We start from the raw sequence: 16704 nt of genomic DNA on the forward strand, positions 1-16704 counted from the left end.
AGGGACACCCATCCCTGGCCCCGAGTCACAGAGGACACCCAGGCTCTTCCTAGCACCTTGAGCCTGGGGGCTGGCCCAGAGCCAGTTGCCCAAGGCCCCCTGGTCCTGGCTTATGGCTGGGGTGTGTGGGGACCCTTTGAGGATCCCAGGCCCAAGGGGATGTCTGGTTCTGGAAACACAGCGTGGCCGCCCACCCCAGAGAGCCAGCCCCTTCCCTGGCCGCGGGGTGAAGATGCCGATGGGATGGGAGCTGATGCCAGAGCAGAGAGGAGGGGCAGGAGGAGGGGTCAGCTCAGCGGGCAGCACCGGGCGCAGTGGGCAGAGGCGGGGAGCGACGGGTGAGGTCAGGGGGGAGTCTGTGCTGCTCCCCTCCTCCCCGCCCCACACTCGGGGGCACGCCGGGCCGCCCACGCCGGCCCTCCTCCCCCGGAGCATGCGGCCCTGGCCGCGCATCCCGGAGGACACCCAGGCTCTTCCTGACTCCCCGAGTCTCTGAAATGGGCCCTGCATTCAGCTGCCCCTGGCTAGGCTGGGCCTGGCCATCGCCAAGGCAGGATGGAGAGGGTCTGAGAAGTGGACCCTGCTCAGGACATGAGGAAGCCCAGGCTCCTGTGTCCACCGTGGACTTGGTACAAACATGCCTCCAAAAAGGGCAGCACCTGGGGCCTTTCCCCAAAAGGGAGCAGCCCGCGGACCTGGGGGGCTCTGTCCTGCCTTGGGAGGGGTCTTGGCACAAATGCTTCCCCGGGGTCGACATCCCAGAGCTTCCCCAGGGCCAGGGGGTCTGCCTACTGCCTGAGCAGACGCTCCCAAGAGGGCGGTGGGGAACGCGCAGTACCTTGGTCCCGTCCACTGGGTTATGAATGACGGTGGTTTGAGGCTCCTACAGAAGAAGGAAGCACAGAGGAAGGAAAGAGGGAGGTGAGAAGAGGAGGAGAGCGGAGGCCCCCCAGAGGAGAGGAGAGGAGAGGAGAGGAGAGGGTGGCAGCGCAGCAGCACGGCGGCAGAGGGCCAGCGGGGAGGAGAGCAGCTGGAGAGAAACCTGGGACGATGTGGATGGAACCAGCAGACCTGCCCGGACCTCGCGGGCGCCTGCGACGGGAGGGAAATGGAGAGCGTGCGCCTGAGGACGGTGGAGAGAAGCCACACGCTGGGTGCCCTGCATTGGGCGCTCCGCCCCCTTCCTTTGTCACTGGGCCCTCTGCCTCAGGCATGGGCGGAGCACAGGTTTGAAGATGTCATGGGGGTGGGGTGGCACATGGGATGGATGGGGTCCGAGACGGGGCTGGCTGCGAGGCCGGCACATGGGACCCTCCCTTCCTGGGCCAAGGCCGCCCTCCCACTCGCTGGATGGCCATTCGGCAAACCCAGCCTCCCCACGGGCGGTCCAGGGCTCACTCCCAGAAGTGTGGCCTGGGGCCCGCGGGGACACCAAGTGTGCTTTCAGCAAACTCAGAACCTGCAGACCAGCAAACCCCAGCCTCTTGGGATGGCCTGCTCTACACGAGACACCATAGGCACACAGCATACTGGGCAGGAGGGCCGGTACCCACTGGCCACAACCCTGCACCACCAGCTCCGTCCCCTGCACAGGACCCTCCAGGTGAGGGCTGGCGCTGGCGGGTCCCTCTGGCCTCATGTCTGCCCAGCCCTCCCCAGCAGGAACCCCTGAACCCTCCAGGCAGCTACAAGCCAGCACAGCCATAGAAGTGTATCTCCCCCCACCTGCCTCGGGGCCTGCAGGACACAGACTCTGATGGGAAGCGCCATGGCTGCTGCTGCCCTAGACCCGACAGCTGCTGCTGGGCCGTCACCAGGTAAACCACCAAGAGGTCTCTGTCTCCCTCCAGATCACTGGGCTCTGAAGCTAAGGTCAGGCCCACCCATTCTTCCTGGGGAGAAACCAAAGGCCCCCACCTCCCAGACAGCACACCCCTGCAGCACCCAGGAGAGGGGTTGGCGGGGGAGTCCCCACCGCCTAGCCTGTCCTCACCCCCGACCCCCGGGCCACTCTCCCTGAAGAGCCTGCCCGGGCCGATCTCTGGGTCAGCCCGTTGCGAGCAGAGAAGCCAAGCAAGGTCGATGCCCTGGATCCTGGCTCTCAGCCTCACCGGCTCCCTGACGGGCTCTCACTGCTGACCCACAAGTCAGCAGGGACCTGTCCGCTGCACCCAGAGGGTCTCTCCGGCACAGCCTGGACTGGAGTCCACCCTCACTCCCACACCCGAGCGGCGGTGGGGCTGGAAGGGCCAAGTGTCGTCTGTCAGAGACAGGCTGGCAGCCAGACCCCAGCTTTACCGCAGGCCTCCCGACAGGTGGCCACCACACAGCCGGGGTACGGGGGGGCCGAGGCGCGGGGGCTGAGGGGTTCAGTACCAGGGCAGCTGGAGGAAGCGTCCCCTTGGGGCTGGTGGCAGCTGCACTGTTTTTGGTGCTATTCGTCTGGGGCTGCAGAGACAGGAAGAGAAGCCATTAGGGAGAGAATGAGGGGGTCACACCCCTTCCTTCGGGGATTGGGCAAAGCTGTACGCTTGAGACTGGGGGGGGACCCAGACTCCCCAGGGCCAAGCCAGCGCCTCACCTTGCCTCCGTCTGCTTTCTTGTTGAGTAAACTCTTGGCTGCTGCATTGGAGGAAACAGACATGATGAGTGAGGGGCCCGGGTCCCACAGCAGCCCACCCCCTCGGCGTGAGGCAGCCTCGGTGGCCTGCGAGGAGCCTGGGCTCCCCAAGACTGAGCGAGCAGGCGACCCAAGGTCCCAAGGCAGAGGTACCTTCTGCGCCCAGCTGGGGACAGAGCGGGCCTGTGTCCTGTGCCGAGCAGGGCCGCCCTGGGGAAGGCCTGGCCGGCGCTGCCCGAGGACCCCCGTCCCCGGGACAGGGCCTTCCCCCGGCCATCCGCCATGACCTTGGAGGACACCAAGGTTTCTCCTCCCACCTGTGACCAGCAGTTTCCGGGAGGGCAGCATGCAGGCGCCCCGAAAAGGAAGGCAGGGCGCTGCCCCTCACCCGAGATGGGAACACAGGGCAGGACAGCAGGTTGGAGTGGTAGGCACCCCCATGTTCTCAGGCAGGGGTGGGTGGGCTGCAGCTGGCCACCCACAAAGGGAGGGGCTCGTCCCAACCCCAGGCGCCTGCTCTCAGCCTCCTGGTCCCCCTCCCCTGGCAGACTGGACTTGGAGCCCTGCTCCCACGGCCAGGCCTCAGGCCACGCCTCTCAGCTCAGAGCCCCGGTGGGGCGGGGGGCAGCCTCACTCTCCCTCTTAAACCACCCCGCAGCCCCGAGCCTTGGGGCCACCGCTTGGCCTTGCTCTGGCAGCGCTGGCTGGGCCAACTCAGGCCTCTGTGCCCACCCACCAAGGACCTTAAGCTCTGAGTGACATCAACGGGATGACACACCTGGGGGAGGGTCCAAAGGGCCACCTGCATCCCAGGTTCCCACCACCCCTCAGAAGCCCAGGCCCAGCAGACGGGCCCGTCTCACCCCAGCCTTCCCCGCCCCCCCCGGGGAGGAGGTCGGGGGCAGCCCGGCTCTGCCTCTGCCTCTCTGTACGCCAGCTTCAGAGGCCCTGACCTGCCACACCCCACTGGCCCTTAGCCCCCCAGGATCTGCACCCTCTGCAGCAGTTAGTTTTAATTACAGAACTCGAAAAAAAAAAAAAGAAAAAAAAGGAAGTCAGCTTACCTTATGGAAAAGGAAAGGTGAGGAGGGGAGGAGAGGGAGTGAGAAAGAAAGGAAGAGAGAGAGAAAACAAGATTTGTGGACGTTCAGGCAGGGAGTGCAAGTCTGCAGCCCGGGGCTCAGCGGCTCCTGCCTCGCCCGCCCTGCCCACGCTCACGCCAAGCGGTGCCCCAGGACAGCCGGTGCGGGTTAGAGAAGCAGCCCTGGGGTCGGATGCCGGAGGGTGGGGTCCCTCACCCTGGAAGGAAGGTGGCACAGTCCCCACCGCCGGCTCCAAAAGCTCTGGCTGGCCAGCCCTGAAGGGGAGGCCGCCTGCCCAGAGGGAGGAGGGTGGCCCCCGGCAGGCCTGCAAGGGGACCTTTCCTGCTGGGAACATCCATGGAGGCCGTTGACTCGGGCCGGCACATCAGAAAGACCCAGAGAGATGCAGCGATTCTCAAAGTGCGGTCCCCCTGGACCCCACCCCCGCCCCCGCCAGCAACATCAGCATCTCATCGCCTGGGCTGCCTCAGACCTCCTGAGGCAGAAACTCGGGGGTGGGCTCGGCATCAGTTTAACTGTTCATCTGCTCTGGGGGATCCTGACGCTGCTTCAGTTCGAGAACCACTGGTCAAGGTCCCCAGTGCAGTGACCAGGCCAGTCCCAGGCCGCTGGGCCACCCCCGGCTGATTGCCTTTCCCTGTCCAGGTGGCCATCGCCGCCCTCCAGGCTTTGCTTTGGCACACAGGTGGCTGCCCCAAGCCAGAGGGCCCCGTGGGGTCATCAGAGACCTGCTACACTGGGCGCAGCTTCAGTTCCCAGCCTTCCTCCCCAACGGACGCATCCATTCCCTCAAGTTTCCCTCCCAGGATCCACAGGCCAAAGTTTAACGAGAAGCCTGACTCCTGGCCCAACCCTGTCGCCCGGTGGGCTTCACCCCGTGAGAAGCATCACAGTACCCCAGCGAGTGAAGGGACCACAGGTCATCCCTTTCCTCGTCCCCCAGTTCATCCTCCCAAGGGCGAGGCCTCACCTGGTGAGGCCAGACTCAGGATCACACCCTGCTGCCCCGGCAGCCCTGCTCCACGGGCATCCAGGACCAGAAATGCCGCCTGCTCAGGGCCACAGTCCACTTCCCACTGCGGGGACTGTGACAACCTCCCAGGCGGCAGCTGTGTCCGCATCCCTGTAACTCACCACGGAGGAACAATCCGGCCCTGCAGACGTGGGAACTCCCGGGCCTCCAGGGCCTGCAGCTTCACTCCTGACCAGCATGGCCCTAGCCTCCCTGCTGACCCCGAAGTGGGGGTCGTGCTGTGGTCACAGAGCCCAGGGACCCTGTCTGTGCTGGCCGACCAGCTGGCCGGACACAGCTGGAGGAAAGTGGGGTCCAGCTCGTCTTGAAGGCACTCGTCGTGAGAGCTGAGCAGGCGAGCAAGCTGACCCCGCCCCCAACTTAAGGTGGACAGTCTGCGGAGAGTCACCTCCCCATGCCACACAGCCCAGCCGGCTGAGTTAGAGCCAGTGCACGCCAGTGCTGGTCTGAGAAGTCCGGCCAGGGCCAGCCCAGTGCCCTGGTGGGGGCAGAGTCAGCTCTGCCTGGCCTTCCCCTTGGGCAGGAAAGGGGGGCCCCTGGGTCAGACCCTGGGACAGTCGTGGGTCTTAAGAGGGTTCCCTTCAGTCCCTGATTCTATCAAAACCCACATTCCAGACCGTGCTACACAGGACGGTACCAGTTCCACTTCCTAACAAGCCACCCCTCCGGGGACTCAGTCGGCCACCACGGCCCAGGCTCCAGGAGGCCCTGCAGCAGACACCTGTCTTTGTAATCGATTCCCGAACACTCCTCCTTAGGAACCCCTGTAACCTACACCTGCGTGTCTGGGTGCAGCGTGTCTGGACACACAGCTGCCGTCTTCCTGAGCACAGCTCCTGGCCGCCGCGTTTCCTGGAAATTCACATCTCTGTCTGAGAATAATTCCAGAATCCTGTTGACTCCCGTCTACACTAGCGGTCAAAGGCATAGGGAGTTTCCTTCGTGTTTCCTCAAGTCGAATTCAAGTGGAATTCATTACTACACAGCAGAAGCCAAGGTGGACCAACCAGGCACCCTAGACCCCCGGAGATAAGCAGAGACCCTCTGCCCCGCCCCGGCCCGGGTCCTTGGGGCCAGGCCATCACTGCCACCCCAGCAGTTTGCCTGAGTCTCCTCTTGGTGAAGGCCAAGTGGGACTGACCAGGCCGCCTCGATGAACTGCAAGAGATCTACAAAGACACCCAGTCTTCCGCCGGCCGAGGGCACTATGTCACCCCAGGGGCCGTCATCCACAGAGAAGCGATGGCCTTGGGACTGAGCCCCCCTGCCTGCCGTGTCTGCTGGGTCCAACGCACTGGCTGAGGTGGGCTGACCTAGCGGGGATGGGGGCTCAGCCCACAGGGCCCAGCCTTTACCTTGTTCCCTAGCTCGTCACTCAGGGACAGCCATGCTGGGCTCCGTCCACATGCACGGACCACCCCCAGGACAGAGCGGCCCTGGGCGCCGGGGGCAGAGCCGCACATGCTCGCGGCCTCATGCACGGACGCTCCACATCCCCTTGCAGGCAGCGGGCATTGCAGGTGGGAGCCCCGGGCAGAGAGCGGCTCAGAGGCAGGCGCCTGCCTCGCTCACCGCCGCCCCGCCCCCGGCTTCACCAGGAGCCCCTAGTCTCACTGTTCCGTGTCCCACTGCCCCTCCCTCCCTCTCAGGTGCTCCAGAAAGGCCCAGAAAATGAAGCTGACTCAGGATGACCCCCGGGGGCCTGCCTGCTGGACCTGTCACCGGGCTCACGGGAGGAGCACAGGCCCTCCTGCTGAGGACAGCCCTGCCCTGAAAGCCCCAGGAGGCAGCGGCCGGGGTCCTCTGGGTGGGCAGGCGGGCTTGCGCACCCTGTGGGGTCATGGGGTAAGAGCTGGGCTGGATGTGCAGTAAAGAAAGGGCCCGGGGGCTTCCCTGGTGGCGCAGTGGTTGAGAGTCCGCCTGCCGATGGAGGGGGCACAGGTTTGTGCCCCGGTCGGGGAAGATCCCACATGCCGCGGAGCGGCTGGGCCCGTGAGCCGTGGCCGCTGAGCCTGCGCGTCCGGAGCCTGTGCTCCGCAACGGGAGAGGCCACAGCAGTGAGAGCCCCGCGTACCGCCAAAAAAAAAAAAAAAAAAAAAAAGAGAGAAAAAAAAAGAAAGGGCCCGGGCCTGGGAGGGGCTGGGCGTCTGCCCTGTCCCGGCCAACACTCGAGGCACCGGCAGGAAATGCCAGGCTTCTTCTAGGCCCCTCAGCTGCAGCTGGCTCTGCCCGCCCTACACTTGTGCCACCCTCAGCTCGGGCTGGGGCCATGGGCCCACGAGGATGTCTTGGGGTCCACTAGCCTCACGTGGTCCAGCCAAGGTCACGGTTGGATGAGCGGGAGCCGGCCTGGGCCTCCTGAGAGGTCTGCCCCTCACAGACTGGGGCACACGTTAGCAGAATGAGCCTCTCCCCTCACAGGTTGGGGACGAGGTAATGGGGGCCTCGTAGAAAGAAACCAAGAGGAGGCCTTCAGAGTCATTCTCTGGGTGGCCAAGGGCCCCATCTTGGGGCTCACGGGGCAGACGTGCGTGTTTGGGACTCAGCACAGACCACCGGCTCCGTGCGAGCGGCTGGAAGCACAGGGCAAGGCCCCAGGCGCGTGTGCGGGCCAGGTCGGGGGTGGCCAGGGTGGCCAGTGGGCTCTCACGGGGCAGGGTCTCTGCCCACGCCCTTCTCCCCAGGGCCCCCACTCGGGATTCAAACTCCCAGCAGCAGCCCCGAGGCTTCCTGGGATAGGTGTCAAGGTCATTCTGAGCGGGGGTCATGATGGACAAGTGGAGAGTGAGCCTGAGACAGCAAAGGGCTCTGACCAGAGGGGTCTCCTGACCCCCAGACTCAGGAACCAGGACTGCGGAACTCGGTCAAAGGCATGGAGGGCAACTCATCTCAGGGGTCAGCTAGCCTGGCCCCTCCTGAAATAGGTGGGGTCTGAGGCCGCTGGGACAGCTGGGGCTGCCTCCCTGCCCACGGGGGCTCTGTGGGTGTGTCCACGGCGGGAGCAGGGGCTCCCGGGGCCTCTGGGGAGGCTCTCAAGGCCCAGCCAGCGGCTGCGTGCAGCGAGGGGACCTGCATGCCGACAGGCGGGACATCTACCTTGTTCCACCAGCCCCATGGTGGTGCCGGAGGCCGCGGTGGACATTGTGGCTGGAGCGGTGGTCTGTCTGCCCACTGTTAGCACCAGGTTAGAGACGAGGGGAGGGGCGGACACAGACGAGGGGTGGGCGAGGTGAGGGAAGAGAAGAGACAAAGGAAGCAGAAGAAGATTAGAGTCAAAGTTTAGGTGACGGGTGGTTCCAGAATCCCTTTCACAGGAGCGTGAAAACAAGATGGAGACCGATTGACAGTGGAAAAGCATTTGCCTCCTTTCTCCTTGGAAAACCCCAGCGGGTCCTTGCGGGTGCCGGGCTGGGCGTGCGGACAGGACACGTCCTATTAGTATTGGTGTGACAGCATGCCCCCCAGCCCGGCAGCACAGCATCACAGCAAAAGAAACAGGATGGGGCGCGTGCTGATGTAAATGGACAACGAGGACGGACCACAGACGCACCCGCACCAGCATCGCAGGCCACAGACAAGCCACAGGACCGCCAGGGGGCAGCGGCCCCGCTCGCGTGACGCTGTCCCCGCTGGACCTGCCTGGGCCCATGGCCTCAGGGTCGCCGGCAGCCCCCCAGAGCGGCCGCACACCCCCAGCCCTGCCCACTCTCGGTGCCCGGGTGGGCAGCCGCCAGCCAGGGTATCCAGAGCCTCCTCTAGCCGCCCCCTAACCCACACACAGAATGGGTGCTCCGAGGATTCAGGACAACAGCGAGGCCACAGAGGTGCCGACCAACACCTGGACAGACACACGGAGCTGCGGCCCGGCCGGCGGGCAGCTCACACACAGACCCGACACTCAGGGACGTGCCCTCGCAGGGCCCGGCCGGAGCCCAGGCCTCCTCTGTGGCCCGAGGGTCTCAGAGGGAGGAAGGTCGGGCCGGGCCAGCAGCAGAGGAGGGGACAGTGGGGTGAGGACACGGCAGGCAGCTGGTGGCGGGCCGTTCTCCAGCCTTCCCGCCGCAGGCCTGCACCTCCTGGAGGAGGCTGTACTCACCTGAGAAATTCCGCGTGGCCAGCATGGTGGTGAGGATCGCTCCCTGGGGAGAGACACACAGCTGAGGCCAGGTGGAGACCCCCGCCCGGACCTCGAGTCACGGCCTCGCAGAGAGGCAGCTGCACCCAGACATGCCACCCACGTCCAGCATTAAAACAGGGACGCACCCCAGGTCCTGAACTGCCCACTGAGCCCAGCTCCTAAAGGCTTCAAGACCGCCGGGGCTGTAGTTGGGGTCTGCCTCTCCCCACGGCACCTCCTTTCCCTGACAGGCACGTGCACACCAGGCCGCCAGGCCTGGACACTCACTCTCAGCACAGAGCAGCCTGTAGGGAGGGTGGGCCTGGCGCCCAACGGCCTAACCTGCCCAGGGCCCCCCGCCCTCCCTCCCGACCTCCCCCGGCCCACGCAAGCAGAAGAGCTCGGCTGATCTCCTGACCAAACCTGCCCCAGGTCAGAAGCTTCTCAGCCCGCTCCCGCTCAGAGAGCATGACCGACTACAGGGCGCCTTTCCCCCCAGGGAGCCCCAGGAATGCCTCACGGGTGGCGTGGGTGGCTGAGGAGGGACCAGCTGTGCACCTGGGGGCCAGGCCCACGTCTGGGCACCTCTGGTGTTGTTGCCACGGGGGGGCTAGTCTGGGACAGCGCTGACAAGCAGCCCGTCCTAGGTGACTGGGACCCCCACAGGCCTGCCCGAGCCCCTCCAGCTGCTCCCAGGGCAGGGCCCTCGGCCCCTCTGGGTGGGTTAGCATGCGTGCCTGGCGTGGCACCCTGGCCACTCGCTGGGGTTGGCGTCTCACCTTGAGCTTCCGCCGGGCATTGAACTTTTTCAGGCACTCCACGGTCTCCTGCCTGTGCATCATGGAGGCCACAGTGGAGCGTTGCTGTGGGGAGGGGGGCGGGAGGAGGGGGTCACACGCTGCAAGGAGCCCTGAGGGGCATCAGCTCTGTCCCCAAGGCGGGGCTCAAAAGAGGGGGCTCTGGGCAAGGCTAAGGGCAGCAGCACCCCCAGGGCCCTTGTGCCAAGAGCTGCCGGCTGCCCACTGCAGCCAGAGGCCACCTGTCCCCGCTGCTTGCCTAACCCCCCAGCCCGTCACCCCTCATGGCCCGTCCGCCCCCCAACCTGTCCCTCACCCGCCTCGCTACTCTATCCCCTCATGCCCTGGACTGGGCCTCCTCTTCCCACGGAGCTCCTTAGTCTCCCAGGGACTAAGGTCTTTAAACCCACCAGCCTTAAAGCCACAGGCCACGCAGCCCCCGGGAAACCAGGGGATCCACTGGATGCGAGGAGAGCGCGCCAGGGTCAACGCGCCGGGTGGGGAGTCCGAGGCTGGGGCGACTTACGCAGACCCACGGGTGCTTCAGCGCCTCGTGTGCCGTGATGCGCTTGGCAGGGTTGATGGTCAACATCTGGTTGATGAGGTTTTTGGCTTCAGGAGTGACTGTGTCCCACTCCGGGGACGGGAACTATGAAGGGAAGCCACGCACAAGGGAGCCTGAAGCCCCCTTCCCAGGCAGGGACAGAATTCTCCGAGGGGGGGCCTCATCTGGAAACGGCGGCATCACCCCACTCCCTGCCTCTGCCAGCCTGCCTCCCCCAGACGGGGAGGGGTGGGGGTGGGGGTCCCCGGCACTCACGTCGTAGGCCCCGGCCTTGATCTGCTGGTACAGCTTGTGCTGGTCCTCGTCCCAGAAGGGCGGGTAGCCCACGAGCAGGATGTACAGGATCACCCCTGCGGGGAACCACAAGCACGGGGCCTCGCACTGCCGCCCTCACTGCCTGCGCCCAGCGGCTCAGCCCCAGCCCATGGAGCCCACAGCGCGGCCACAAGCCAGTGGGGCGCTGCTGCGTGGGGTCAGCTGTGTGACCCCTGGCGTGGGGGTCAGATGCCCAGCTCTGCCGCCTGACAGCTAGGGGACCCTCAGCCAGTTTCTCAGCATCAGCTAGGGGGGGGGTCACTGCCCGAAGCCAGCAAGCCCCATGAGGACACTGGGACCCTCAAGGTCCAGTGGGACCCCCCCCCGGCCCCCGCAGCCGTCAGCAAGTGTCACTGTTTGGAGACGCTGACGGCGGAATGGCATAAACATCCCCTTCACCTCTGCTCTACCCTCACCCTACTTCACAGGAGAGGCCCGAGGCCGGCCCCCTCTGCCGCGCAGAGGACAGGCCCCACCAGGGTGGCGTGCACGGTCTCCAGCCCTCCAGCATCCATCCACCACCCGGGCACCTGCCGCTCCTTCTCCAGACCGCTCTGCGGAGCGCAGGGCAGGCACCGGGGCGGTGGGCTTCTCAGCAACAGCCAGTATCGCATTAGCGACTCCAGTCTGGGTGGAGAGGGCGCTCCTAGCGGGGGTAGCCCCGTGAGTCAGCCCAGCGGCAGGTCCCTCACGGTGGCCTTGCGGCCCTACCCCGCCCTGCACACCAGCCTCACCGCATGCCCAGATGTCCACTGGCTTGCCGTATGCCTCCTTGCGCAGCACCTCTGGGGACAGGTAGCCTGGCGTGCCAGCGAACCCTAGCGGGAGGGGAAAGGGCCGTGTGAGGGGCCGCGGGGGCAGCTGATGCCCCCAGCCTGGCCCCCGGCCGGCCAGCCGGCTACTCACCAAACCAGGCCTGCTGGTCCCCCTGCACCTCGATAGCCAGGCCGAAGTCTGCCAGCTTCACTGCGGCCCCTTTGCACTTGCTGGCCAGGAGCAGGTTCTCGGGCTGCGGGGAAGGTGACCGGCCCGAGAGCGTGTGGTTTACACCCGGGGGTGTCACAGGAGGGAGGGGGACAAAATAGTGCTTTGCAGACAGGGGCACACAGGCCTGACCCGCCACCACGTGGGTGTCCCCCCAGCGCAGCTGACACCCTTGGCTTGGGCGTATCCCAGAGCTCTGGGCCCCCCAGGCCTGCACCCCGCAGCCTGTCCCTGCCCCGCACTCCCGGGGGGCAGGGACAGGCGCCCCAGAGCTGAGGGAAGCTGGCTCTCAAAGCACAAGCTTGTGAACTCAGGGTGCTGGGACCAAAAACTGAGTGCACCCTACAGGCCCTGGCAGGCTATGCAGGGGCCCGGGACCTCCACCGGCAGAGGGGCTTCCCTCCCTTCACCGCGGCTGGCTGCAGAGACAACGGCCTGCTGGAGCGCTCAGGCGCTTCTGGCAGGACAGCAACCCTCAAAGGGCAAGAAGGAACAACCGAGGGCCCCCGGGAGCTGGGCAGTGCAGGACATGTGTCCACCAAGCCCCACCAGCCCCATGCTGGGCAGAGGGGGCCTGCCTTGACTGCCGCCCATCCAGTGCCCACAGGTGGGAAAGGGCCCATGCAGACCTCCCTGAGTCGGGGAGCAGCGCCCTTGCTCAAGCTGGAAGGACATTCATCCCTGTCCCACTGGAGCACCGAGGCTGCTGCCCCCTGACTGGGGACGCTTGGCCCCGAAGGCCCGAGGGGGTCCCTGTGCACTGTGTCCTGTGCGCTGGGCCCCTCCCATCCCAGCCTATCCCACCAGCCTCACCACCTCCCAGTGGTCAGCGCTCAGAGCTCAAAGCCGCTGGACTTCCTCATGCCTCTGGGCCCTTGGCCCCCTCGCCAGGCCACCCTCCCGACGGGAAGGCCCGCTGAGACCACACTGCCACTTTGGTGCCACCAAGAAAGACAAACACCACCAACCAAACTGAGTTAACACCGCTTGTACACCTGGGGTGTTAGGACAACACACGTGGAAGAGATGAAGCACGCCAGCCCCACCCGGCAGAAACCAGTTCCTCCAGGCCCACACAGCTGGCTGGATGAGGCGCTGTCCCTCCAGGTGATGGGCGCTGGGGACACCCAGCTCTGTCTGCCCAGCACGGCCTGGAGGCCTCTGAACATTTTTTTTTTTTTTGGATTATTGGTCTTTTTTTTTTTTAATACTCCCCTTTTCTTTCTTTTTTAAAGTTTATTTCTTAATGCACGTCCCATCAACTCTTTTGGCCACAGCGCACGCCGTGTGGAACTTCCCCGACCAGGGATCAAACCTGCGCCCCCTGCATTAGGAGCACGGAGTCTTAACCACTGGACCACCAGGGAAGCCCGCCTCTGAACACCTTGATTTTGCAAATGTGCGTGGGGCAAGGGGACCCCAACCTCTCCACACACCCCACATCAAGAAGTCTGAAATAAACACAACATTGTAAATCAACTATGTTTCAATTTTTTAAAAATTAAATTAAAAAAAGAAGTCTGAAATCGTAGGGGTCAGGGACTGCAGCTGGGGGCTTGACCTGACTTCTACAGCTCAGATACCCCCACCCTGAGGAAACAAACCAACACTCCTCCCCAGGAAGGAGCTAAGTGAACTTGGTCCCTGGGAAGAGCTGAACAAGAAGGCTCGGGGCCGGGCGGGGGGAGAGGCAGGGAACCCAGCTGGGTCCGAGCAGTGATGCCCTGGCCCCGGGCTCCACCCTGGCTCCCTCGCAGCACCCTGAGATGGCACCGGCCCCCTCTGCTCTCTCCCCACTCCACACCTTGGCTGAGAGGACACCCACCACAGCACTGCTTCTGGGAGGCTGTCTCAGTCAAGACGGTGGAGGCCTCTCTAGAGGAGGAGGGTCAGTCTGCTCCCCCGACACCTGGCAGACTCCTGCCCCCTTTTCTTCTTTTCAGCAAGGATTCTGTTTGCCCCCAGGGCACAACTGGGCTGGGGGGAGCATCCATCTCCTTTTGCGTGCTTTGGCCTCAAAGTTACTTATGCATCACGGGGTCCATAGTCAAGGGGGGATGCGTGCCCACTCCCCTGCGGCCCCTCCTCCCAGAGGCCCCCAAATGAGGTCGATTTAGACAAGACACAGCGACAGAGGGGGACCCAAGGACAGGCAGACATGGCGGGCCTGGGTGGGCACGTGAAAGGACAGGGGACCACACGGCACATGCAGAGAGGGAGTGGGAACACATGAAGGGCACAGGAGAGGGTCCTGGCCCTGCTCCTGGCAGGACAACATTCCAAGAGCAGCCCCACAAAGATCAGCTCACAGACACACACCCCTCGGTGGCCCAAGGAAGGGCGTGACCCCATTCAGCCCGAGCACCCATGGGAAGGTTGGTCTCAAACGCCACCAGCAGGTCTCTTAGCAGGGATGACAGGCCCAGGGGTCCCCCCACCCCCCCACAGAAGAAACTGACCCAAACCCAGACTTGAAGAAAGCTAAAATCAAAGAAAGGAGGAGAAATTGAGAGGAGGAGGAGGGTGGAGAGGGAGGGAGGGGGAAAGGAGGGAGGGGGGAGGAGGGAGGCAGGAGGATGGGGTGTAGCTCCTCCTGAAGACCCTCCCACCGCACTGAGCCCTGTGGGTGACAAACCTTGTTTTAAACGCTCTATGGTCACTTTGCCCAGAGCTGAGCCAAGGGCCACAGAGACTAGAAGAAAGGGCTGGAAGTTTGCAGACACCATCCAGGCTGGTCCCTCACACCCCTGCTCCCGAGGCATCAGCCCCACCTGCACGCACATCACCTGTGTCCCACCTGCCAGGTCCGAATCTCAACCGGAGCCCAGAAAGCGAGACCCCGAGTGGACACGTGGTAATAGGCTGATTTTTGACAACCGTCTCCTCTCAGCCCTGAAGCCTAGAGGTGTTGGGAGGGACGTGTGCAAATACATGCACGTGTGCACAAACACAAACACCACGCACACAGATGTGCACACCTGCGCACATACACATATTCTCTCACACATGCATGAACGCACATGCATGTGCACACAATGCTCCCACACATGTATACACACATGTGCATGTGAGCACACATACATGTGCCCACACAGGCACACACATATACATGTGCACACAGACCCACATTCTCACATGCACGCACCTTCACACGCAGACACACATGCACACGCACGTGCACACGTCCCCCGCACACAGTGTCTCCTGGCGCTTGCACTGCCCCAGCCCAGAGCCTCCTGTTAAACACAACATGCAGTTACAGACAACACACACCTGGCACAGAGCGCGGTGGGGGACTCACCTTGAGGTCCCTGTGGACAACCCCCATTTGGTGGCAATGGAGAACCGCCTCCAGGATCTGCTGGATGCAGTGACTGCAGCAAACAGCAGGCGCATTAGTGCGGGTGGCCCCCGAAGAGTGGGCGGGGGTGCAGGAGCAGGGTGCTGAGTGGCACTGGGGTGGGGTCCCCGCAGGGGGCCGCGGGGAAGCAGGGAATTGAGGTGCGGCCTGCCGCATGGGAGAGAAGACACTGGCCAGGAGGGGACCTCTGAGGCTCCTTCCTCACCCCCAAAGGTCAACACAAGGGCCGGCCAGGCCCCATGCGCCCCCCACCCTGCCTTCCCCTCTGGCCAGGCCCTTGGGAGTGCTGCTCAGAGGAGACATGCCTGGCCCCAGGGCACTCTTCCCCAGGCTCATGCTGGCCAAGCCTGGACCTGAGCTGGGCGCCCTGCGGGAGGGAGGCCCGGCCTGAGCCCACACCCTGCAAGGCAGGCTGGAGATCGGGGAACCCAGGCAAGGAAAGGGCAGAGGTGAGAGGGCGAGAGGGCGAGGGCAGGCCAGTGCCACAGTGTGGGTGACGCCCTGGCCACTAGGGCCCCCCTCTGTTCTGGGGCAGTGCTAATGCTGCAGCCTCCAGTCACTCATGTGCTAGAGCAGGAGTCATTTCATTTGAATAAACTTGAACATCCACACTGGCTGCCGGCTGCCGTGCTAGACAGCTCAGCTCCATAGCAGCCCTGGGGTCCCGGATGCGCTCCTGGTGAAGAGGCAGCCTGGCACAGCCCAGGGCCCCAAGCCAGGGGCTTCCTTCCAGATCTGGGAGAAGTCCCGAGCCCTCTGGGGTATTACTGGCTGGAGGGAGACACCCAGCTCTCCTCAGGCGCCCTCCAACACCTGTGCTTCAGCAACGTGCCCTGAACATCAGACCTAGATGCCCCCAGCCCCTGTGGCCTGAGCCTGCCTCCCACAGGTGGCCCCAGGGGACTGGAAAGTTTCCAGCTGCCCCCAAAGCCAGGCACAGACCCTGGGCTCCCACAGCAGCCCTGCAGCGTTACCAGCCACGGGAGACAGGAGGCCCACAGGCTCCCTATAGCTCACCCCCTGGGGTCTCAGCCACAGCCCCTCTGGGTAGGGACGAGGGATGCACAGACAGATTCCCTCAGGACCCTTCCTGCCATGGCTTGACCCTGTGGGGTGACTGAAGGTCAGCTGGAGGAGTGGGCTTTGTTTTCCTAACAGCAAACTCAGAGAAGGGATAGGGGACCAGGCCTCTTCCTCAAATACCTCTGGCCACATCTGGAGCCCACCTGCTGCATAGAAAAGTAAACCTGAGGTCCCCCTGCAGAAACCTAGACCTCAGAATCCTGATGATGGATTCCTGAGGTTTACAGGGGTCAAGAGGAGCCGGGCCCAAACCTGTGGGCGACAGTCCCCCATCACCCCCTGCCCTTAGGTGCCTCTAGGGGTTGGAAAGCCCACCCCTGCCCCACGCCCTGAGCTCTCCTGCCTGACCTGCTGCCAGTGCCTCCCTCCCCACTCCTGCCCCTCCCACAATGTCCTCATCTGCCAGGAACAATCCTTTGTGGTCCTCACTCCAATCCTTGCATCCCCAGATCCACACCCAGCCACCACCAGCCCTCCCGTGACTGCAGACACAGGCTCAGCACCCCTCCCACCGCCCAGGCTGACCCACTCAGGGGCTTCCCTCCTCGTGGGCAGAGCTCAGCCGTGAGGTCGGGGAAGCTCTTCTGAGGTCAGGACAGGCCGCTGGGTGGAGACAGAGGCCAGATAAAGGCCCAGCACTTGTAGCTGAGGCCACTGAGCCAGGGCCCGGGGCAGGGGACTCTGGCTTCCCCAGTCCCCGGGAATCTGCGGCTCCCTGGCAAACCC

The 16704-nt window shown here is 64.3% G+C and overlaps 1 protein-coding gene across 1 annotated transcript in view; it reads right to left on the minus strand.

Annotated features, from left to right (window-relative positions):
* The window catches only part of CAMK2B (calcium/calmodulin dependent protein kinase II beta), a 94731-nt gene that overhangs the window by 11539 nt on the left and 66488 nt on the right, over positions 1 to 16704 (minus strand). Inside the window, exons 6-16 of the mRNA XM_082633116.1 lie at positions 14836 to 14908; positions 11457 to 11559; positions 11285 to 11368; positions 10491 to 10585; positions 10197 to 10319; positions 9653 to 9736; positions 8853 to 8895; positions 7853 to 7927; positions 2582 to 2622; positions 2377 to 2448; positions 839 to 883 (exon numbers count right to left, since the gene is read on the minus strand). Coding sequence (XP_082489242.1) covers positions 839 to 883; positions 2377 to 2448; positions 2582 to 2622; positions 7853 to 7927; positions 8853 to 8895; positions 9653 to 9736; positions 10197 to 10319; positions 10491 to 10585; positions 11285 to 11368; positions 11457 to 11559; positions 14836 to 14908 — 838 coding nt within the window. The remainder of the gene's footprint in view (positions 1 to 838; positions 884 to 2376; positions 2449 to 2581; positions 2623 to 7852; positions 7928 to 8852; positions 8896 to 9652; positions 9737 to 10196; positions 10320 to 10490; positions 10586 to 11284; positions 11369 to 11456; positions 11560 to 14835; positions 14909 to 16704) is intronic.

Source organism: Mesoplodon mirus, assembly GCF_964341445.2.
Source record: "Mesoplodon mirus genome assembly, chromosome: 9".
NCBI lineage: Eukaryota > Metazoa > Chordata > Mammalia > Artiodactyla > Ziphiidae > Mesoplodon > Mesoplodon mirus.